This window comes from Drosophila subobscura, chromosome A (assembly GCF_008121235.1).
Source record: "Drosophila subobscura isolate 14011-0131.10 chromosome A, UCBerk_Dsub_1.0, whole genome shotgun sequence".
NCBI lineage: Eukaryota > Metazoa > Arthropoda > Insecta > Diptera > Drosophilidae > Drosophila > Drosophila subobscura.
The window spans coordinates 21,358,067-21,381,992 of record NC_048530.1 but is presented as its reverse complement, the minus strand read 5'-3'; the positions used below and the strand labels follow the sequence as shown (position 1 = coordinate 21,381,992).

Genomic DNA, 23,926 nt, shown 5'->3' with positions numbered 1-23,926 from the left:
TATAGGATGTCTGCACCTACGGGGAATCTTCCTTCAAAGAATCTTCTTTCAGTTTGCAGTTTGAAGTTTCTGTTGGCTTGTTGCCCAATCCATTCTTGGTTGCATTTGCATGTCCAACCAACGATTACCGCATCGTGGTCGTGGTTGTCCAATTGCCAGATGCAAATCTTCACAAATCTTTTACGAATCTCTTGCCTCATAGCGTTTCCTGACGAGACTCTTGCCAAGTGCTAATTGGCGGCTCACGGCGCAGCACCCAAACGAAAGCGAAATGAAGACGATTGAAAATCAAATTTGTTAATCGATGGACTGGGAACGCAGCTTTACAGTCACGGCTTTGGGTTTGTGTTTGTGTTTGGGTTTGGGTTTCGGTTTTTGGTTGTTGGTTTCAATTTCGGTTTCATTTGCTTGTGGTTTTGGGGTTGGTTTTCACTTTCCTTTGCGCCATCTGCACAGACCCCGACCCACCAATTGGGCCCCTGCAGAGGGGCGCGGAGGGGCTGAGGGGCTGTAAATTAGCCAAAAGCCAACAGACGGCTTTGACTGCTTGACCCACATGTGCGGCAAGGCAGCCGCAAAAAAGTGGTTAGGCGGGATATGCGCTCCTCAAGAAGAATGCTTTGCAGTCAAGTGTAAGGTCAATGGCCCACACACACGCACACACAGACAGCCACACACATATCCTGTTTAGAGCCGGGAGCCGGCAGTCTATTATACAATTCGCCATTTGGTAGCTCGAAAACAATTGACAGAGATATGACGTCCGCTTCTTCAACTTTTCTTCTTGCAGATTGCAGACGGCCACGAGACAACAAGCAATCAATCAGGCCATCAATCAGCAGTGCTTTAAGGCTTGTCGCTAACTGGGGCTGGGAGTTGGATTTTCAATCGGAATTGGAGGTGGGAGCTGCTCTCCCCGGTCGGGAGAAAGCCAACGCCGCTGCTGCTGCTGTCTGCTGCTGTCTGCGTCTGCCACATAATTCAATCAAGCGCAGCGCAACCAATAAGCAATAACCAATAAGCAATAACTAATAAGCATTACGGACCCAACACCGACGCCTCAGAGCTGACTCGAGCTGAAATTGAAACTCAAACTGGAGCTGGTAGCTGGGAGCTGGAAGCTGGAGGAGTGGGAGCTTATCGAGGCGACACTGTCTGCATTGGTTTAGTGTCAGTGAGTCAGACACTCACTGGAACCTATAGTCATAGTTAAAGTCGCGACTCCACCAACACTAAACAAAGACCATCACCATCACCATTGCCATCGACATCGACAACGACTGAAGTCTGCGTCAGCTGTGGTCTCAGCTTCAGTGTCTTCGTGCTGGTTTGGTTTGTCGTTGCTGTCCGGCAGGTTCACAAATAAGTGAAAGTGAATTTGTTTATTGTATATTTCGCTATTACCAAAGCGAAAGAGACGAGACGCATAACAGCATTGAGACAACAAAAAACAGAAACCTGTGCGAGCGAATGTTGTTGGCTGCAACAACATCATCATCACCATCAGCCAGAAAGCAGAGCAATGCTCACTAGATCAAAGCAATTCCATTGAAAGACAAGATCAAGATCGTGTCGTGTCGTGTCGTGTCGCATCGCGGAGATTTGATCAATGAGAGAGCGTTGTAGAACAGCATAAAAACTACAACGAGAGCGGCAACAATTGCGACAACCGGAGGCAACATGCCGAATGTTTGCCTGTGCCATCTGCTGCTGTTGCTGGCAGCATCGCTGTGCCTATGCCACACGGGAAATGATAATGGAAATGGAAATGGTGAGTATACGCCCCGCGGGCTCCATTAACTAATTGCCAGCGACAGACAGACAAAAAATGAACATTAACTAATTTACTTAGCGCTTCATGCGAAAACGCTTTCAACTGGAATGGAATCACTTTTTGTCACTGGTTGTCTAACTGTCTGTCAGCTAACTTGTGTGGGTGTCAGCTTCGTGAGTAGTGAGTAATGGATGACTGCCAGTAACTTCACTTCAGCTCAGCGATTGCACAATCCTCTCAGATCTCACATCTCAGACACCCGCTCGTGTAAGAGCCCTGCTTGAGTCTGTGTGTCGTGAAGGTAAAACCAATGAAAGCCTCCATTTAAGTAGCGTTTACACTTACCCTTGGGCTGAGCCATGCATTGAAGAGTATGGATTATTGGAGTGCAGACTGGCATCTCCCCGTCCTCCTCAGACTCAAGGACAGTTGCACTTGGCCAGAGAATAGAATTGATCAATATGAATGCGAATAGGAATACCTTTTCGGGATTTTTGCGTGATCTAATCGCTGTCCGTTTGTTCTTTATGATTTCCCTATTCTTTTTTTGGATGCGATCCACCAGCAACTAGAAGCTTATAAAGCAAACAACGTGTGTGGCGTATCGAGGTGCTGGAGACTCAGTTTTGGGCTTGGGATTGGGCTTTGGCTTATTGCTTGCTGTGTACGAGTAGAGTTTGGGTATTTTAAAAACGCAATCACGCTTCGTCGATTTATCATACATAGCACAAAAAAAAAGATAGAGTCACACACACACACACACACACTGGGCGGACACATGGACACGTTCCATGGTGGTGTTATGTCATGCGCATGGCGTGCGTTTCAAAAGCGCAAAATTAAAATAATTTACGCGTTGTCATTAAAGAAATTTCTATGACAATTCGTGGCTACTTTTGTATGTGTATTTGCCGCCCAATCTTCAACTGCTTACAAGCAGTTAGCGGAACAAGAGGTACATCCAAGCAGGGTTAATGTTAAAACAACTTAACATAACAGGCAAGAGGTACACGCGTCAAAGCAGTGCAGAACAGAACAGCAAGAGGGAATGCGTGCCAAGCAGTTGCTGAAGCCGTTGCCGGTTTTCGTATTTGAAATTCCTGCAATGTGATGACGAATCCTCCAAATTGGACAAACGAAATCGAATTAAATCAAATGTGCTTAGTCCGCAAACGTGACTGCCATGCATAGAACCCCATTGATATGTAGGCAGCCTGCCCCTCAGTTCCATTTCTGTCCCGCCTCTGACTCACCCACCCCAATCTCTCCCTCCACGTGCAGCGCTCGGCCAGGAAGTGAGGCGTGCAGCGTATGGCAACTTTACGGAGCTGTCGCAGGCCGTGCATGACTCGCTGTTGGAGCACGAGGAGCGACAGCGTGAGAGCCAGCGATATGGACACCGCTCGAAACGGGCGGTCAAGCGAGTGTGCTACGGGGAGCTCGGTTGCTTCGAGGATTCCGGCCCGTTCGCCTACCTGGAGATGCTGCCCTCGCCGCCGGAGGAGATCAATACCAAGTTCTACTTCTACTCGACGCGCCAGCGCTCGGACCGCCCGCTGATGGAGCTCTCCTTCCTCAACATGACCACAGCCTTCCGCGGCAAGGCCAAGCGCGAGTCGGAAGCCCAGAGCGTGCAGAACGATGCCTCAGCCAGTACGAGTGCTCCCGAGAGCGGACGATCGTCCAGTTCCGGTTCTACTTCCAGCTCGACTTCGAGTGCAAATGCAACCTTCAGCACGGAGAAGCTCAGTGGCGGTGGCGGTGGTGGGCAAAAGAAGCCAGCCCCGTCCATTGATGACCTAGAAGGCTTCGACGAGTTATCCGTTCGGGTGATCGTTCACGGCTTCGGCTCGGCCTGTCCCCACGTCTGGATCTACGAGATGAAGACGGCTCTCATGGCAGTGGTAAGTGGTTGGGGGTCAGTGGTCAGTGGTCAGCCTTTCCATTTGTTAATCTCACACTTGACGCGCAGGAGGACTGCATCGTAATCTGCGTGGACTGGGAGAACGGGGCCACCTTCCCGAACTACGTGCGGGCAGCGGCCAACACGCGTCTCGTGGGCAAGCAGCTGGCCATGCTGCTCCAAAATCTGCAGCACCACAAGGGCCTCAATCTGATGCGCACCCACATCATCGGCTTCAGCCTGGGCGCCCACGTGTCCGGCTTTGCCGGCGCCGAGCTACCGGGCCTCTCGCGGATCACGGGCCTGGACCCGGCGGGTCCACTGTTCGAGGCCCAACACCCAAAGGTGCGACTGGACAGCAACGATGCGGAGTTTGTCGATGTTATCCATTCGAATGGCGAGAATCTCATTCTCGGCGGACTTGGCTCCTGGCAGCCCATGGGCCACGTCGACTACTACCCAAATGGCGGACGCGTGCAAACGGGCTGCTCCAATCTCTTTGTCGGCGCCGTCACTGACTTTATTTGGTGTAAGCTTCGGTCTTCTTCCCACTTATCCATCCTTTCTCACTCTTCATTCTTCTCCACCACCAACAGCGGCACAGGCAGCCGAGGACGAGGAGGGGCGATCGCTGTGCAACCATCGGCGCGCCTACAAGTTCTTCATTGATTCGGTGGCGCCGCGCTGCATGTTTCCCGCCTTCCCCTGTGCCAGCTACGATGACTTCCTCAAGGGCAAGTGCTTCCCCTGCGCCCAGGACGACGAGGATCTCGCCGACGGTGTGCCCAGGTGCGGCAACATGGGCTACTACGCGGACCGCTCCACGGGCCGCGGCCAGCTCTATCTCCTCACACGCGAGGAGGAGCCCTTCTGCGCCCACCAGTTCCAGCTGCAGATCTTCAACTCGTTCAACGATCTGCCACTGCGCACCATCGGCCGCCTCGAAGCCATACTCGAGGGCGATGGTGGCCTCAACGAGACCTTTGAAATATCCGAGTAAGTCCAGCAGACGCTCCTGCTTTCCTCTCGCTCCATTCCTCATGCTTCATGCTCCCTCTCTGTGTGTCCCGCAGAAAGGACGATGCTGAGTTCTTTGCCGGCGACATCGTGTCCAAGATTATTGTGCCCCATCCCGCTTTGGGCTTCCCCACCACGCTGAGCCTCCACTACAAGTCGTACAGCGGCTGGCTGAGCAAGGGCCTGCCCCACTGGGACATCGACAAGGTGGTGCTCACCGACAGCTTCGGCCGCAGCCATTCCCTCTGCCGTCCGTCCACCAAGCTGAGCAGCGGCAGCCCCGTCCGCATGCGCCTGCAGGCCGGCAACTGTGAGCTGGACAATCAGGAGGATTATGGCGCCTACACCACCCAGCCGCCGCCACAGCCACAGCCACAGCCACAGGCCACACTGGCACCAGCCACGGGCACGGATGTGCCGGACTCCAGTGTGCAGGAGTCGGGCCTGAGCGCCGCCGCCGTGGATGGCGTGGAGAGCGTGAAGCAGCGCAAGGACATCTTCAATCTTGGCACCAGCTTCAAGCTGGCCCAGAACCAGACTTATCCCCTCGACCAGGGCGACGAGCTGCCCTGGCAGCCCATCCTGGTGGGCAACTCGCTGGACAACGAGACAGCCGAGGCGGCCGAGTCCAGTCGCAGTCTGTCGGATGCGGCGGCAGTACTTGACCCGGACCCGGACCACGATCAGGCGGGTGAGATCTTCGAGCCCGTGCTGAAGGACAGGCGGCTGGTGGCCTTCAATCGGGGTCGAAATCTTCAGGACTACGGCCTCACCACGGAGGAGATCATGGAGCCGGTGCTCAAGGCCACCACGCCGCGGGTTAAGCAGGGCAAGGAGTTGGATCTGCGACAGCTCGGCGACCCACCAGAGCTGCTCGCACAGACGACCGCCGCACCTGTCCCTCCATCGCCATCTGCAGCTGCAGCTGCGTCTGTGGCGCCACCCAAAATGATGGCACAGCTGGGCACTGGCCACACGAGTCACTCCGCCACTGGTGGCCAGGAGGAGCCGCAAACAGTGCAGCTGCTGCCGTTCCGCTTGGGCGAGCTGCTGCAGCGGGCCGAACGCTATGCCCGCGAGACGCTCCTGCCCCTGATCTCTGTGCAGGCGCCGCGCTTCTTTGGCTTCAACGTGACGCCACACGACCGGGAGCTGGCACGTCCGGCGAGCGATCAGCGCAAGCCGCGCTACATTCCCCGCTACGAGGAGTCCGCCTTTCTCAACAACAACACAAGCTCCAGCCAGACACCGCGCAGTGGCAGTGGCAGTGGCAATGGGAAGACACGCGCCCAGAAGGCGGCTCGACGCTCAGCGGTCCAACAGCGAAATCTCTTTCGGCTGATGCGCGCACGTTCCGCCCAGAGGAGCGACGAGGAGCAACAGCAGCAGCAAGAGCAAGAGCAGGAGGAGCAGCAGCAGCAGCAGAAGCGGAAGGTACAGGAGAATGAGGTCACCTACTACACCAATATGCTCCACTCGGAGTCCCGGTCCATGCGTCCGGAGGTGCCCGAGTATCGGCCAGTTTTCGTTGATCTGCCCACCTATCGACCACCTGTGTCGGCCACACCATCATCATCATCAGCATCTGCTGCCTCAGCTTCAGCTTCAACCACAGTTTCGGTGTCTGGATCAGCATCGAAGCATACCAGGGAGAGGGCGGTTCGGCGTCGAGGCAGAGCCTCCTCATTGGCGCTCCAATAAGGCTCCCGGCAACCAGTTATCCAGGAAGAAGAACACTTTGTGATATGAGAATCTGGCAGCGCCATGCAATCCCCGGATCGTGGCTGGGGCAGACACCGATCCCCCGCAAAGCTACCCATCCCCATCATCCCCACCATCAGCATCCCTCAGCCGTCGCATCATCCCCATCCATCCCCAATTTATATCGAGAACAGGCGGCGCACCAAAACTTTCGACACTGTAAATATATATATGATCCGACAGATCGACAGACAGATCAATCAAATCGGTGGATTTAGTGTATAAGTTTATAATGTGAGAGATTTACGAATAAGAATTAATACTACAGTCGAGTGTCTCGACTCTAAGATACTCCTTCTCCGCTTGTGTCGTCTTTTATTTATATTTGTTGCTGGGAGCAATTGGGTTTTAATAATGTTGGGTGGGCGCCACTGAGCCTACGGCGGCTCTGAAATGAATTTGAACGTCACTGCTTGCAAGCAGTCTCCATGGGTGGTTAACAGTGACTGCTTCCATTTAACACTTACCGTTACACTGCTTGTTCCTTTCGAAATGAGAAGAAAAAACACATGAAGCCGCGTATATTTGTATTTTTCTTTTAGCATAATTTATTTTTATATACTTTTCCATTTAATTTGTTTTATGTTCATAAAGTAACGTGTGTCTGCCTCTGTATGTGAGAATGTCAATGTGTGTGTCTGTGTGTTGTGTTTGTGTGCGTGTGTGTGTGTCTGTCTGTAATTTCATTTGTAGCTGGCTGCCGTCTCTCATACATAATATTAATAACATTCACTTTAGTTTGTTCATTTGTTAAGCTGCTTTGACTCGAAATCCAATTTGCTTTGTTCCAAATTTACAATGATTGTAAAAATTGATTCTTTGGTTTCCACTTGTGGGTTTTTGTGTGGTTTCTGCTCTTTGCTTATGGCTTTTGGCTTTTGGCTAAAGTTGATCGAAATTCATGCGGTCAATTTTGTGCTTGCACTCGCTTTGTGTGTTTATTGTTTATTGCTACGAGTACTCGTACTTTCCTATTGTGTGTCTCTCTGTGTGTGTGTGTGTGTGTGTATGTGTGTGGGTGTGTTCTGTTTTCGTTTCATCTTGTTTGTTAGCTGTGTGTGTGTTTTTGTGTGTTTCATCTTCTAGTACCTCTGGCTCTTGGTTTTCTTCTCCGTATTTAATATATAATAATCATTTGGTTTTTTCTGCTGTTTTGGTTTCATCTGTTTTCTGTTTTCTGTTTTCGGTTTAACTATTTATAAAACACTTCATTTAGAATCCTAACAACATATATATATGTATATACATACATATACTTTATACATATACATTTATATATTTTATAATAATTGCAGCGGCGTTTTATTACTTGATTTACTTATGTATTACATATGTATATGTATTACATGTATAATATGTAAATTTGTTTAGCATTAATTCATAAGTAGTTCTTCCCATATGCCCCTCTTTTGTTGTCGTTATTGTTGTACGTATAATTTACATGGAGTGGCGCCGCTCTCTCTTCACCTCTCTTTCTCTCTTCTCTCTTCCCGCTTCCTGCTAACTCCTCCTCATCATCCCCCCATCATCTCTCTTCTAAATCCTGCCCTTACCTTTCCTTTCCTTTCGTTTTCTCGTTACGTTTCTCTGCTGCCTCTACTAATACTTTTTGCTGTGTTCGAGTATCTGTGTGTCTGACTGAAAGTGCCTTTTATTAGTAGGTATTATTGTAGTATTAATTATATTTATTTTTCTAGTCATATTTATTATATTTGTTACTTTTATTGTTGCTTTCGCATGCTTGAGCTAAATATTCTCTGGTTTCTCTGGTAAGTTTTTGCACTTTACTGAATTCGAAATGTGTACTGAAATTTGGATTTTGAAAAGCTGCAAATGCGAATGCGAATGCTTATGGGAATGGGAGACTGCGACTGATGTTGGCCTTCGATCAAAGCAGGATGAGGATGGGATGTCAGGATGTCAAGATGCCTGGGGACCTGCACACACACACACACACACACGCACTCATTTATGCATTTTGTTCTCTATAATATGTGTGTGTATGTGTGCTACCCATGCAAGTATGTGTGTGTAAATGTTACTTTAATTATTTTCATATTGTTTTTATTCCAGTCTTTGTGTTTATTCATACTATTATAAGCTTCATCTTACTTTTCAAGCCTCCTCCTCACTCCTCTCCTCATACACATGAAGAGAGCAACAAAATAATCCTTGGGCAAGGGGTTGGGGTAGGGGATTTAGCTGTGGAAAGGGGAAATATCCTAGTTGTCCTACTGGAAGAAGGAAAAGCGGACGGGGGGCTCAGCTGGAGCAGTGGCTGGAAAGCAGCTGGCAGCTTGTAAATTGTGACTTCTGAACTGCTTGATTGGCTGGTCTTCGATCCATCGATCCCTTTTGCTTTTGCTTTTGCTGGCTGGCTGCAGAGCGACTCGATTGGTTTTTGTTACTAATTAGCATAGTTTTTTCCTCTTATTTCTTCACCTTTTCTTTTCGATCTCGTTCTCCTCTTCATCCATTCTCATCTGCTTGTACACTTAATTATTTTGGCAAGGTATATTTTGTTTTGTTTTTTTTTTTTTTTGGATTTTTTGACTCGTTTTTGGTTTATATCACTTTTAGTTGTAGCCTGGCCTGGTTCTCCCTCTTCTTCTCTCGAGCCTTTTATCCATCTTCCTCGCTCTCTCTTGCATCGCTCTGATCTGATTTAAAACTAAAATCTCTCCTTCGACTAGCTCTCTCTTCGTCATTCGATTTAATAGTAAGCTTTTTATTCTTAGCGATTTCTTGTTTTTGGTTTTGTTCTCTTTTTTTTTTTGGTTTTTAATATTAGCTTGTAAATTACGCTTATAAAAAAAAAAATATTTTAGTTGTATTTGTTTGTTGGTTTTTTGTTTTGCTCTTTTGCATGACTTTAAGACGATATGTTTTTTTTTTACGTTTAATTACGTTTAATTTGGTTGAATTAATTATTATTTATTTAGTTATTATTTATTTTGGTTGTTCTATGATGAGATTACTGTGTAGTTATTATTATTAATGTTAATATTAAGAGTATTTATGTGTGTGTGTGTGTTCTATCTTTTGTTATTTCTCCTTTGTTGTCTCTATCGACTGGCCGAACCAGGAATCGAAGAAACTAAAACCAAACTGAATCTGAATCTGCATCTGCATCTGACTCTGAATCTGCATCTGGCTGTGACTGTGATAATGGCAAGTGGCAATGCTAATGAGGCACGTATAAAATGTGAGGCTGCAAATGCGACTGCGACTGCTTCGTTCGTATGTAATACTTCAACTTTTGTTCACATATACATACACATCTGTATGTATGTACATATGGCTGTGCACCTTTGTATATGGCCGTATGCTGGTGTGTGTGAGTTTGTGTGTTTGTTTTGGACTGCGCTTGAGGCAAAATCAAGGTTCAATCGGTTCCAGTTGATTCAATCTCCTCCTTCGTCTCTCCCTATTTCCTCCCTCTCCCTCTGCTCTCCTCTTTACATTTTCCTCTCTGTCCGCTTCTGTCTCCTTTCATATCTCATCTCTCTTTTACTTCCGCTTTCTTTTGCTGTGTGCGTGTGGACGGTTTTCAAAGCTGTAAATTGATTCGATCTATTTTACTTTTTTTTCTCCCCGCTTTTTTTCGTTCTTTTTGTTGTTGTTTTTTTTTTTGGGTCTCCGTTTTGCGTTTTACATTTTTACATATTTACAGATTTTCCTTGGTATAAATATTATCGTTTAATTTAGGTTTAGATTTTAGGTGTTAGGTTTTAGGTTTCGGTTTAAATTCTTCTTAATTACAACAAGCAGCAAATCAATAAAAACTTTTATTCAGTCGCATATCTAACAAAAACACATTTATATATATGTGTATATATATATGTCTGTATATATATAAATATCATATATGTATGTATGTATATATGCATGCTGCAGGTTTAGTTTTCTCTGTTTGGTATTCATTCCTTCATCGACTTCTTCTCCAACCCCATCCATCTATCTCTTCTCAAACCTATTCTCTTCTTAGCATTTTCTCTGCCCCATTCTATTATTACTATTATTATTCTGTTTCTTTTTAGTTTATTTCTGTTTTGTGAGATGTTTCTTCTGTGGTCCAAAGTCATTTGTGGCTCCTGAACTTGTGCAATTTTATATACTTATTAAGGGTTGTTCTGTTTTCTATATTTTGTTGCATTTCGTTTCCTTTCATCTCGTATCCTTTCGGCTAGCAAGAGCAGTAGAAGCAAAGCTTTTGTAGGTAGGATTCTAGGCATAGAGAAATTTAGATATGGCATTGATCGCAGGCAGTAGCTCCGCCGCCGCACTGCACAGAAGCTCTCTACTCTCCTAATCAGTGGAAGCGATCAGTGCGATCGATATTTATCGATAATTCATCTACATAGTATGAATATACCGACTGGTAGATAGTTATCGAATGCGCATGCATCTTTTTTTTTTTAGTTATTTTTTAGGTTTGGTTTTTTAAGCTTGACAAAAGTTGAAGTCGCTAGAGTTTGAACGTTTTCAAATGAGAAGAAGATTTTGATTGGATCAAATCACACAAAAATTAGGAAGACGGAAAAATGAAGTGTTCTACTCAAATCGTGTGTAATAATAGCTACACCTACGAACATGAATGTGTGTGTGTGTGTGTGAGAGTTGTGTGTGTTTTTGTGTGTTGTGCGTGCGTGCGTGCGTGCATGTGAGGGAGGACATAGGAAAGACACGTACTTAAGCACTACAAGCTGACAACTCTGACGGAACTGCTAGGCGAGAGAGAGAGTGTTCCCCAATGAAATAGCATCTACATATAAGTATTGTATGTAATACGAGTAGATCAGCGATGACCGACCCCACAGCCCTTTCCTCCAGCGTCTCTTACTATTTACTTACTACACATCATACATCAGAGCAGCGGTTTGTGTATTCCCTTGGAAATACAGTAACAACTACGAGGACGAGTACTAACACGTGCTGCTGCTGGTCATCGCTGTAGTGAAGGAAGACTAACTAAAACTAGAACTAAACTAAACGAAAGCAGAAGGCCTCCGATGAGAGATCATGGCTAGCATGGCCTTTTGGGCCAGGGCTTTCCTAAAGTTTTGATGTACATTTAGTTTCCGCTTTGTGGGGGGGTAATTTTGTTTTGCTTTGAAATGGGAAGATCAGCGCGGTTCATTTGTAGGTTTGTTACTTCTTGTATTTCGGTACTGTGGCGTTTTCTGTTTTTCTGTTTTCATTTTCTGGCGTTCAGTTGTTAGTGTGTTTAGCTGTTCTTGTTGTCGGTTGTCTGTTAAATTGCTAAGTTTAATTATTGTTTTTGTATCGTTAGCAGCTTTCTTTTTCCATTTTTTGGTTTTAGGTTCGTCTTGTATCCCCCTTGTTTTAGTTAGCTATGATTTTGGTTGGTTTTTGGTTGGTTTTTGGGTTCTCTTCTTGGTTGTTTAATTAATTAATTCATTCATTTATATATATCTATATATAGTATATATGTATATGTATGTATGTATATACTTTACGTCTATGTCTATTTGTTCAGCTTCAGCTCAGCTCTGACTTATTTATTTACAAAATAGCAGTTTAGTTCGCTTTATGTATATTTAATTATAGTATATTTAAATGTATGTATATATATATATATTTAATATATATTTATTTATTTATATATGATCTCTTCTTTGTATTACTCATTATTTAAACTTAACGGCAGTTTTGATGTTTTTAGCAATATCATGTCAGTGTGAGTGTGTGTATGTGTGTGTGTTTGGTGTTTGTTTGTTGGTTTATTGGATCATTGTGTGTGTGTGTTTTTTTGTTGTCTCTTTTTCAGTGAATGCAGGACTTAAGCAGCACCTTAGCCCTAACCACCTAAGAGGGCCAGACTTTACGACCTTCCCGAATGAACATGGCTGATACTTCCGCTTATGTAGATTTGACACTGGCAACTAGTCGATGAGGGCAAGTACAACAGCTGATTTGCTGTGTCGCGAGGCAGTAAAATTATAGTTGTTATCCCATGGTTTTGATCGTTTTCCAATCTGAATTGTATTTATCTAGCAACGGAGACCAATCTAAATGTAACTTTCTTTGTTAAGATTCGATGATTTTCTAAGTACGCAGCGGCGAATGCCATTCGTCCGTGTAGCTTTAAGGATTTACTACAGCGAATCAATGTTAGTCAGTGATCAGTGATCGGACAAGGGTGGAAAGTTTATAGATGTGAGCTTCGAACAAACGGACAAGCTCGACTCAGAAGGCAATTGTCTATTTCCTCTGGCTATACGCGTATTATATGCCCTTCTCAACGCATCCGCCCGGCAGTGTAAGAACTGCTGCCAAGCAGTGCAGCTGTGCGTTGGCTCAACTGCTTGGGCACTGCACGTTGGAGAGCAGGTTAGGATAGGAGCACTGCTTTAACAGCGACAAGCCGCTGTTCATTGTCGCAATCGCTTCCGCTTCTTCCACTCCACGTTTTTGTATCGCTTTTTGCCTTAGGTTTGGTATTTGGTTTTGTTTTTGTTTTTTTTTAGTTTTTAGTTTAGTTTCATTTGACTAATATTTGACTAATATTTAATTAATAGAGCATAATTTAAAGTTGAAAATAAAATTAGTAGATATTGTATGTTTGTTTCTGGTTGTTTGTTTTGTTTGTTTGTTTGTTGTTTTTGTCTGGATGTTTTCGTTTGGTTTGGTTTTGTTTTGCTAGCGTCTAAAGAAAGGAAGAAACTCCAATTAGATTAGTCTACTAAGATAATTCGATTTAGTTTTTTAGTTTTTTTTGGATTTTGTTTTTTTTTAAGTGTTTTTATCTGTTTTGTTGTTGTTGTTGTTCTTGTTGTTGACTATAACGATTGTTAGTTTTAGTTGCTAAATTTGAACATAGGTATCAAGTAGAGTTTTTCTTTATTTTCTTCGAGTGTGTGTTGTGTGTGTGTGTGTGTGTGTGGCTGTGTGTGAAGAAAAAAAAAGAGGAAAAAAACAAGGAGAATAATTGTTCTAGAAAGCCAGTCCAAGTTTGACTCTATGGTGTCTACGAATACGAATACTCTAATTCAAGCTGAGTGAACTGGCACTGAGTGTATGTTTGTGTGTGTGTATCTTTACTGTGTGTGTGTGGGTGTGTGTGTGTCTGTAGTATGTGGCTGTGTGTTTTACATTTGCTGTTTAATTTACAACTACGCTGCTTACTAATTATTATTATTATTATTTATTATTTATTATTATTATTATTTTAATTGTAGTTATTAATAAAATTCTAAATTAGACTGCTTTTGATGACGTTTCTGGCATCCAACGTAGCATTTCACTGCGCAAATTTCGTCCATTTTCCATTTGTTTGACTGCAACAGAAGAACGTTGGAAACACATATACATATATGTATGTATGTATGTATGTATGTATATACATATGTACGTATGTATGTACACTCGAAGGAATAGTAGGAGTCAGTAATCCCCCATATGTAGATGGCCATAGAGTCATCCCAAGTACTCGCCCAGTGCAGCCAGTAATGGGAAGCAGACACATACACTTGCCTAGTTATTTGTGCCTATGAAATTGACTTATTTACGGTCAAAATGATAATTAGTAGACTGCTGATACATCATCGATACACAATAGATAATAGAGAGTACATATATTTATGTGGTATGGAACTTTCAAGCTTTAAATGAATATGAATACATACTGTTGTAAGTAGTACATACGTGACTGGATTAGTTGTCGTAGGTTTCGCTTGTTAAGCCTTGTGCACCCATGAAATTCCCATCACTGCTGCTCTGTAGCCGTAGCACCAGCTAGCACTCACCTAGTAGTCAGACGTCGGTCTCAATACTGACAGCCATCGCGTTATTATGCCTTAACTGTAAACTATTTGTGCTCCTGAGGCCGTTTTGGCCCATCTGCTGCTGCTGCTGTCCTTGCTGCGCCTGCTGCTGCTGCTGGAGCTGGAGCTGCAGCTGGAGCTGCTGTTTCTCGAAGGATTGCTGCGTCCTCAGAAAGGGCACCATGTGGCGTCCCGTATGATCAGTCAGACCTGGCGTGGTTGCATCAATGCCATCATCCAAATCCATGATGTCCGATGACGATTCGGAGAGTGAGGATTTCTTCAAATGTTGACCTATTTCAGTGGGGTGTGTGGGGGCGGTGGAGGTATTCATTTTGAGGGGAATACACAAAAGAGCAAACGATTAGAAGTGAGACACTCAGGCAGTTGGGGACGGGATTGTCGTGGGGTATTCGAGGGGTTTTTCGGTAGTCGGTTATTTTGGTATTTTGGTATTTTGGGAGAAGCTTAGACTAAGAACATTCTTATGCGGTAGAGTTAAATAGCAGATATAATAAGTATAGTAGTATGTACCTAGTGCACCAGGTAAATATGAACAACTTGTAACGTGGTTGAAATTTTGGCTCTGCATCTCCTCCTGATCCGTTTCGCGGTGATAGAAGTAATTGAAATTACTGACGATAACCGGTACCGGCAGTGCGATTGTCAGCACACCAGCGATCACGCACAAAGAGCCGACAATTTTGCCCCAGAAGCCGACGGGCCTAAATGCATTTATCGATGTGCATTCGATATTCATTTTCATTTTCATTTTGATTTTCATTTTCATTTTGTTCAATGGCAATATTCATGGGTTCGATTCATGTTTGTCAATTTGTCAATTGGTGGTGGGGTTTTCGTTTTGTTCGGTTTCGGTTTCGGTTCGTTTGTATATTTAATCCGTTTTCATTCGGTTTTAAATATGCAAATTCATTTCGAAAATTCAAATTCAAATCGTTGAATTATTGAATTTGTGGTGTGGCATATATATATATATTTTTTCGGTATATATTTTTTAGTTTAGTTTTTATATATTTTTTTTTTGTTTTTTTTCGTTTTGGTATTTTTGTTTGTTTGGTTTGGTTTTTGGTTTTGGTATGAAGAAGAACGTAGAAGAAGAACGCAGTATGTAAATCAGGTGGTAAAAAAAAACAAACAAATAGAAACAAGTTATAAGTTTTGATATATTCGATATATTATTCTAGATAGCCACTGCCGCAGCCACAACCACTACTGCGGTGCTGGCGTTGGCGCTGGCTTTGGCCTTGGCCGTGGTCCGGGTCCGGGTCCGGGTCAATTTCCGACCCCGGACCCAACTGAAGTCAACTCAAAAACATGTCACAACAACAGAGATGGGTTACACAAACGGAGCAAGTTAGATAATACAGATAAGTTCGATAGATGGAGCGTGGATAAAGGCATAAGTATTTAAGGATACGATACAATGGAACTCAATCGAACTCAAGGCAAAAAATCAAAAACGAAAAGCTCAAACGGAGTTGGGGGGATATCGAGTACATACGCAACGGGGATCGATCGGGTGGTATTAGTATCGTTAGCTGGTTCGTATTACAGTATGGATATTGTTATGGGTATAGGTAAAGGTATTGGCATTGGCATTGGCATTGGTAGTGGTATTGGTTTTGGTATTAGTATTCGTATGCAAAACATTGAAAGCAAATCGTTCGCTGATCTTGCTCCGGCTGATGATGGCTGGAGCGAACCGAGCAACGGAAACAAAATCAAAATCAAAATCAAATACCAACTTAGGGAAACAAATCCACGAAGGGAACAAATCACTCAAAACAAAGACAGAAAAAACAAGAACGTCAAAGTATGAGTAAAGAAATAAGGGATAAGTACACTAATAAATAAGTACATATGTTTATACAATAATAAATAGAGATAGTTAGATATAGATATAGCTGGGCTGGCTTGGCTAACAAAAAACCGAAGCGTACTTATTGCCAAATGGAATAAACAAAATGTGCCGGCGTTTGGCGTCGTCGCTGTTAAACTTGACACAAAATGAATATACATAGTAGAGGGATGTGTGGAGAGACCAAAGCAAATCAGTCGGAGCCGAATCAAGCCCCAGCGGACAACCAGTGGCAGTGGCAGTGGCAGATCCGCACTCTGCCAACTGCTTTGGCCAGCACATACACACGCACAGTGAGAGTGGGAGAAAGCGAGCGATAGAGGGTAGACAGAGAGACAGATAGCTGGCGCTGTCGATGGAGTTGGTCCTAGGGTTGCCTCCGTTCCTCTTGCATATTCTTCTCTTATCTGCTCTTCTCAGGTTTCTTGCTTGCTCTTCTTGGATGGTATTCAAGTCTTCTCTGTATTGGATTGGTGTGCTGACTGACTGACTGTTTGGACTGACTGACTGTACTTGATGCATGATTCTGTTTCTGTTTCTGTTTTCTTGTCTGGTGTGATGATGATAGTAGTAGGAGATGACAGATAGAGAGAGGCTGCACAACAGAGGCGACGCTTTCGGAGGCTCTTTCGGATACATCCGGAATGTGTCCGTGTGCTTGACAATGTGTGTGTGTGGGTGTTTACATATAGGTACGTAGATAGGTAGAGATATAGGTGGGTATAGTAAGCGATCGTAAGTAGGCAAAGAGTACGAGTAGCTGATTCAATGCTCATTCGAGTGTTTGAGTTAAGGAACCAAATCAAAATCAAAGCGAGATTAAAAAAACGTACGTGTTCAAAGTGATTAGAAAAGCCAAAAAAGTTTTCGATTCAACTTTTGATTGGTTTGGTTTGGTTTTGGTTGGGTTGTTGGTTGTTGGTTGGGTGATGGTGTGCATTCCTGTGTCTGTTTTGTGTGGGTGTGAGTGGTGTCTGCGGTGTGTGTTGTGTTGTGGTGTGGGGGTGGTGGAGGTGGAGGTGGAGTGGGGGTTGTGATATAGGAGATACAGGAGTAGCAAGTAAGTTTGGTATATATGCAAATGTGCTAAGCGTGCGCCCTTGTGTGTGTTATGCTTTTGCATTTGCTTTTGCTTTTGCGTTTGCTTATGTATTTGTTTGCGTTTTGCTTTTGCGTTTTGCTTTTTGGTTTACGAGTAGATTAGGTTTTGTCTTTGCTTTTCTTATGCTGGTTTCGTTTTTTCTTTTATTTACTGTAATTTGTTTTTTGCGTTTGATTTGCTTTTGATTTGCTGGTTGATTGCGCTTCAATTTACATATATATGTGTGTAGCTATATATATATATATATATTGATCTGATTCTGATTCTGGTTCGGTTGCAATCTCAATCTCGAGCGACTGGATATAGCAACAGAATGCACATGCACCGGAATCGGGAAGCACAGGGAAACGGGACTTAGGAGCAGAAGCAGGAGCCGTACAGCCTGAGCCGGAGCTTTCGAGAGCTGCCAAATGCTGCGGGTTGTTCTTGTTCTTTTGATAGTTTGCTGTTTTTTCTTTGCTTGTTATATTTTCTTTTGCTTGATTTTGTTCATGTTCTTGTTCTGGTTCTGGTTGTTGCTGCCGCTGCTGATACTGTTGCTGCTGCTGCTGCTGCTGCTGCTGCAGGTCTCTTGCAGATGTTGATGTTGCAGTTGCAGTTGCCGTTTCTACTGCTGCTGATGGCATTGCTGGTTGCGATAGCAGTAATGGTAGGCGATAGCAATAGCGTAACGATAACGATAACGATAGCGATTGCTGGTAGCTGGTAGCTGTAACGGGAACAGGAGCGGAGCGCAGGAGCTTCGGCAGGTGCAGGCTGAGCAGACTGAGCGCTGAAGCGTTTCTTACATTTGGTTTTTATACATTTAGAGGGGAGGGGGAGAATGTAAGCAAAAAGTTTACAAAATATTCCATAAACGATTATTATATTGTATTATTATCACATATCATATACGAGTACATCTAATATTGGCATAAGATATACATACATATATGTAGTATTCAGGATATACGAGAGTAGTTGTGCGCTTAGCATACGCATGTATATCCAGGGGATAGATAGGTAGATAGATATACATACGCGTAGATAGGCAAAACCAAAATGGATAGGCAAAATGGAGGCATACAAAAAACGAATACGAATAGTAGATACCAAAGTCAAATCAAAAGAGAGTTTCAGAGAGATAGAGACAGAGAGAGATAGAGATATTTAAAATAAAACTGAGACTGCCACCCCACACCCCCCGCTCCATTGAGAGGGGGCTGGAGACATACATATGGTGGATACATATACAATATAGATTTGGAAGAGACACACAGAAATCGGATGGTGGTAACCGTGGAGAGAGGTTGGGTGGGGCTGGGGCTGGGGTCTGGGGCTGGACTCGGGGGTTTTTTCACACTCACCGTTCGCTGGATTGAGCACCGCCTGGCTTGCCTGGGCCTGGACCTGGGCTTGACCTGTTCGGACTTCAACTTTCCAAGATTTTCAATAAAATTGCAATATTTTCTTTTTATAGTTTTATCGGTGGGTTTTTCTTTTGTTTTTTCTGGGGGTTTGTTTTTGTTCGTTCGCCTTCGCATGAGTAAGACGGCGAGTAAGTGTTGTCGGTGTGTGTGTGTGTGTGATTGTTTGTGTGTGTGTGTTGAGACAGAGGGGTAAGGCAATAGAGCTAAGACTACGCTAAGAAATGTCCGCAAGAGAATGTTGTGCTCCTTACATGATGGTTATACGAGATAAAGGTAGTTATATAAAAATATTTAAATATTGAATGTGTTCGTGTGATTGGGAGTGGACTTGGGGCTGGGGGTTGGGGGTTGGGAAGACGGGATAGTTAGACCTTGTGGGTTCTTAGTTATACGAGTATTCAACTAGATTCTAGGCTTATGGTTATGGATAACGATTCTATGGCTAGATACTTGCCACTCCCTCTGCAAAGATCTACCCAAAAACATACGAGTACTTAGATACGAAACACAAGCTATGTATGTAAGATGGGTGGTGGTATTGGTATTGGGGGGTACAGGTGGATAGGATGAAGGGATGATGGGCGAAAGGGGGTCAGAGACCACCATGTATACGTATTTACGACTGGAATAGGGATAATTACATCTACATATTGCTCGAACAACTTAATTTTCGGGCTCGCATTCGTCTTTGGATGTGTTTTTGTTGTTGTTGTACGGTTGATGGATGCTTTTTTTTTTGGAAATTATTTTTTATTATTTTTTGTTTGTATTTTTATTGAATAACGATTATAAAACATTTCATTTTAATCTTAACAACATTTCCTTTTGGTTTTTTCGTTTTGTTGGTTTTCCTTTTGGTTTATTTTGTGAGTGGGTTTTGTTTTTTGTTTTTTTTTTGCTTTTTGCTTTTTGTTTCTTGGTTTTGCTTTTGCTTTTGTCATATCTTATTGGGCGTAATACTAAGTTATTTTTCTATATGTGGATTACTCGTGTTATCTGCTGTTATCTTTTATATGCTTTGATTCGTATTGTTCTGGTTTTTCTTTTGGTTCTCTGCTTTTTTCTGTGTTATTGTTTCTCAGTTTATCGTTATCGCTCATGTGTTTTATTCATGCTATTCCCGATGCTCTGTTCGTTGGGTTCCTGCTTGGTCTATGGGCTCATGGGTACCTGCAAACATATCTAGGTCTAATTAGGTTCGGTTAAGGTCTGGGGTGCTGTTCTCCCAATTCTGTTCGGTTGTGTTCGGTTCTGTTCTGTTCCGCTCGGTTAGGTTCGGTCCGGCTGTGGGTCTTGGAGCTTCTAGCTAAACTTAAACATATATTTTGGATGTTTGAATCAAGGCCAAATCAAAATTGGAAATCAATCAACAAAGAAGTTTTACAAATATATCAATATTTTTTTGTATGTATACATATACATTATACATATTTTATTATATTTTTTTTTTCTTTTTTAATCTCTATTTGCAGTCTTTGTCCTTAATAGAAATTTTGTGTTAGTTTTTTGTATGTTTCTAGAAGCATTGAGAAGAGTCTGACAGATAGTTTTCATTATTTGTGGCTTTTGTTTTATTTTTTATGTTTTGATTTACTCGTACGTGTGTAGAATATAGCTTTAGCATATGGTATATAGGTATTGTTTATTCTTTCTTTTTGGTTTTTGTGTGTGTTCGTTTTGTTTTTCGTTTTTCGTATGCGTTTAAGTATGCGTGTTAAGTGTTTTGTCGTTTAGTTTGCAATTAAATTTAATGGAAAACTTGAAAGGATTGTTTCTGGTTTAAATTTAGGAGAAGTCGAGCGTTTCTTGCTTGTTCTTTTTGTTGTGAGAGTTCAGTTTTGTTGTTTTGCGTTTTTCCTTCTTTTGCGTTTTGCAAATAATTATCTATGAGTTAATTATTCAATTCGATTCATTCTTCGAGTTATTCTCAGGTGTCTGAGCTTGGTTATTACGATTATAATTAAGTTTTTGCTTTACAACGATATGTCTGCTTCTTCTCCTGGAGATTTCTTCGTTTATTCGAGTATCTTTAGTAGTAGTTTTACGCTTGTCCGCTTGGGCTAGGTTACGACTAGAGTAGAGTAGAGTAGGCTACAGTTGCGTTGAGTAGAGTAAAGTTCGATAGCGTTGAGTTGAGTTGGGTTCGAGTTGGGCTCGAGCTGGGCTCGAGTTGGGTTCGAGTTGGGTTCGAGTTGGGTGGGGTGGAGACAGTAGAGCAAAGTTCAAGCATACGAAACTAATACGAAAATCGGATGAGATGCGCCTTCAGCTCTAAATAAGTCTATGAGTACGAATGGGTGTGTGTGTATGTTTGTGTGTGTGTGCCTCTGTTTGTATTTTTTTGTGGGTTTTTAAATTAGCATTGCGATCGATTAGCTGTCAACTGCTGCTGCTGCTGTCTCTGGTGGGTGATAGCCAAAGACAGGACTAAAGTTACAGAATAACAAAATGTAAACTAAGAATACATGTCAACCGATTTCTTTCAGGCTAAGTAGATCGAAAAGACTACTGTTACGGTTACCGATTCCATTTTGGTTGAACTAACTACAAAAAAATCGCCAAAATACAATTGAAAAATCTACCGAATGATACGTTACGGAAACGGAATGCAATGCGACTCGGATACGGATACGCTGGCAAACGTAATGCATTTACTGTTGAGTAGATACTCGTGTTAGCTAGTTGTAGTAAGAAAGTAAGTATTTACAATGCGGCACAGCGGAGTGTGCGAAATAAAACAAAAATCACTTCAAAAACTCGCTCTTTAATTTCTTCTTTGCTTTCGGCTTTAGTTGATGAACATCAGAAAGGATCGGCTTGGATCGGCTTGGATCAGATTGGTTCTCGTTTTCCTTTTCCTTTTCATTCTTGGTTTGTGCTGAGTTTTGAGTATGCTGCATCATTATATGTAGGACCATGGCTGGAATTTCTTTGGTACGAGTTACTCTAGGATTTCTTTACTGTTTAGTCTACAGCTCGTGACTCGATTGCAGCTCACGTGTGTGTGTGTGTATGTGTGGGTATGTGTGTGTGTAGCTACGTGTTAGGCTATGTGCTATGTATATGCTTCTATATATACAATTTGAATTTTTTTTAGAGTTTTTCTCGTGTACTTAGCTCAATTTAATTACATTAAATGTTTGTCCATCTCGAATTAATTGTAATTGTAATTTTAATTTTAATTGTAATTTATTTAAACATATAATAACATTTCTTTTGCTGAACACATTTATTCCAAAATTTTTACTTTTTTTGTTTGTTTTTCTGTTTTTTTTGTTGTTGTTTTGTTTTCTCTTTGTTTGGTTTTGTTTTAAGCGTTCATAGGTAAATATCAACACAATTTATTTTTCTGTTTTCTTTACTTTATTTTTATTTAAAATTTTTTGTTTTGTTTTGTTTTTTTTTTGTTCTTTTTTGCTTGTTTTGTGTGTGTTTTAAGGTAATTTTAGTGGCTCAGTTTTGTGATTAAATCAAAGTCTTAAGATGTAGGAAAAGAACATTACGAGTATGAACGAATAACCATAAGAATAAAACTAAACACGAATCCTATGTCCTGCTATACATTGGAAATCCTTAGACTCATTTACAATTATCATACATACATACGTTCGCTAAATTTATTCAATTGTCTAGATTAAGGCTAGGAAAAAAAACAACCTTACTTTACACTCGACCCTATGTATCTGCTATCTGCTATCTGCTATGTGGTATTTTGTATCTTGTATCTATTACGCTAAAATCATCTCCTCTGCCCCCTGTCCTCTGTCCTAAATCATAGTCTAAACATAGTTAAGCGGATCTGTTTCGTTTTATCCATTTTTCCCCTGTTGCTTCCAGCTTCCCCGTCTTCTGTTCTCCTCCTTATCCTTACTCTTCATATCGGTTCCTCCTTTTGGTGTTTGCGTTTCGCTTATTCTCATTCCTCACTATTTCCTATGACTTCCTTCCCATCTACTTCTTAGAGATACAAGGACTCTGGTGTGGCTAAGTACAGTACAACTAAAGGACATTTTTGCATGTGTGTTGCTCTCGGGTGCATCGTTCATGGTTCTTTGTTATATTTATTTAACGTTTATGATTATAGAGTGGTTGTTAAGATTTTATTTTGTACAAAAAAGCATTTGAATTTTCTGTTTACTTTTGTTTTTCAGCTTTGCTTCGAGAGTATTTACAGCAGTTATAGGCCAGAAATGGGCAGACCCTACCACTAAGGGGAACTGGCTAGATCTCGCGGGCTCGGACTCTAACTCGGACTCGGGATGTATGGTCTTCCATATGTACACAGAGTTCGATCGATCGCCCCTGCTCGCTGGAGCTTGGAAAAGTATTATTGTTCGGTAAGCTCTTCTTCTCTTCTGTATTGCAATTAACTTGGGAGTGGGACTGGATGTGGGACTGCAGATGGGACGGGAGATGGATGATGTTGGCAGGGGAGGAGCTGGCAGTGGGATCGGAGGAGGGGGTGTGGGCTGTTCCATAAGGCATTTCCCTTGACCCTTAACCCTCTCTCCGTTAATTTCCATTCCCCCGATTCTGATCTTAGTGTGTGTGTAATTGTTGAATGTGTGCGTGGACGGTATTCGAAGCTTTTAAAATTTACACATTTTTGGTTTTTTTTGTTTGTTTTTTTTTGGGTTTTCTTTCTTTTTTGTTATCTTCAATATACAACGGCTGGTTCCTTTTTATTTACAGGTTACATATATATGTATGTACATACATACATATGTACATACATATATGCACGTATATGTATCTATTAACACACACTCATATACATATATACATAAATATAAATTTTTATGAATTTTTTTTGGTTTTTATACTTTTTATTATATTTATTTATACATTGTATGCAAAAATTTGAAATTGCATAGTTTCAGTCAACGATTTGAATTCTCTTGGTTTTCCATACATTTTATACTCGTTTTTTTCTGTCTATGTGTAAATTTGTGTATGCATGTGTGTGTGTGTGTGTGTGTGTGTGTGTGTGTGTGTGTGTGTTGTGGGAGAGGTTTGGGGGCCTATGCAATCCAGTTGAAGAAGTTTGTCCCAGGCAGGATCTCGGTAGCCGCTCATCTTTTAAGAAATTTATATTTTTCTCTCCCTTTTTTTTTGTTTTGTTTGTTTCGTCTTTAAATTTATATCTCTTGTTATCTGAACGTAGTCGGTCGTATGGGCCTCTAAATATATAATATTTTTGTATTATAAAATCATAAGAGCGTTTCCCGTTTTGTTTTTCATTACTCTCATTTGTTGTTTGTTTGTTTGTTTTTTGTTTGTTATTGTGGTTGAGC

At 42.5% G+C, this 23,926-nt stretch overlaps 3 protein-coding genes across 3 annotated transcripts in view; 1 reads left to right on the top strand and 2 right to left on the bottom strand.

The window, feature by feature from the left end:
* The first annotated feature begins 977 nt into the window (after positions 1-977).
* LOC117892651 lies at positions 978-6,747 on the top strand. Its single transcript, XM_034799012.1, has 6 exons — positions 978-1,771; positions 3,056-3,678; positions 3,747-4,206; positions 4,274-4,673; positions 4,751-5,348; positions 5,382-6,747. Exons 1-6 carry the CDS (start codon positions 1,681-1,683, stop codon positions 6,393-6,395), a joined length of 3,186 nt encoding a protein of 1,061 aa, XP_034654903.1. The 5' UTR covers positions 978-1,680; the 3' UTR covers positions 6,396-6,747.
* Positions 6,748-12,231: 5,484 nt separating this feature from the next.
* Positions 12,232-15,171, bottom strand: LOC117892642 (potassium voltage-gated channel protein Shaker-like). Its single transcript, XM_034799000.1, has 4 exons — positions 15,027-15,171; positions 14,777-14,996; positions 14,225-14,536; positions 12,232-13,756 (listed from the first exon to the last, which is right to left on the bottom strand). Exons 1-3 carry the CDS (start codon positions 15,030-15,032, stop codon positions 14,232-14,234), a joined length of 531 nt encoding a protein of 176 aa, XP_034654891.1. The 5' UTR covers positions 15,033-15,171; the 3' UTR covers positions 12,232-13,756; positions 14,225-14,231.
* A 4,380-nt stretch (positions 15,172-19,551) lies between these two features.
* The window catches only part of LOC117892502 (potassium voltage-gated channel protein Shaker), a 106,003-nt gene continuing 101,628 nt past the window's right edge, over positions 19,552-23,926 (bottom strand). Inside the window, exon 13 of the transcript XR_004648727.1 lies at positions 19,552-19,563. The gene's annotated coding sequence lies outside the window, so the exon portion shown is untranslated. The remainder of the gene's footprint in view (positions 19,564-23,926) is intronic.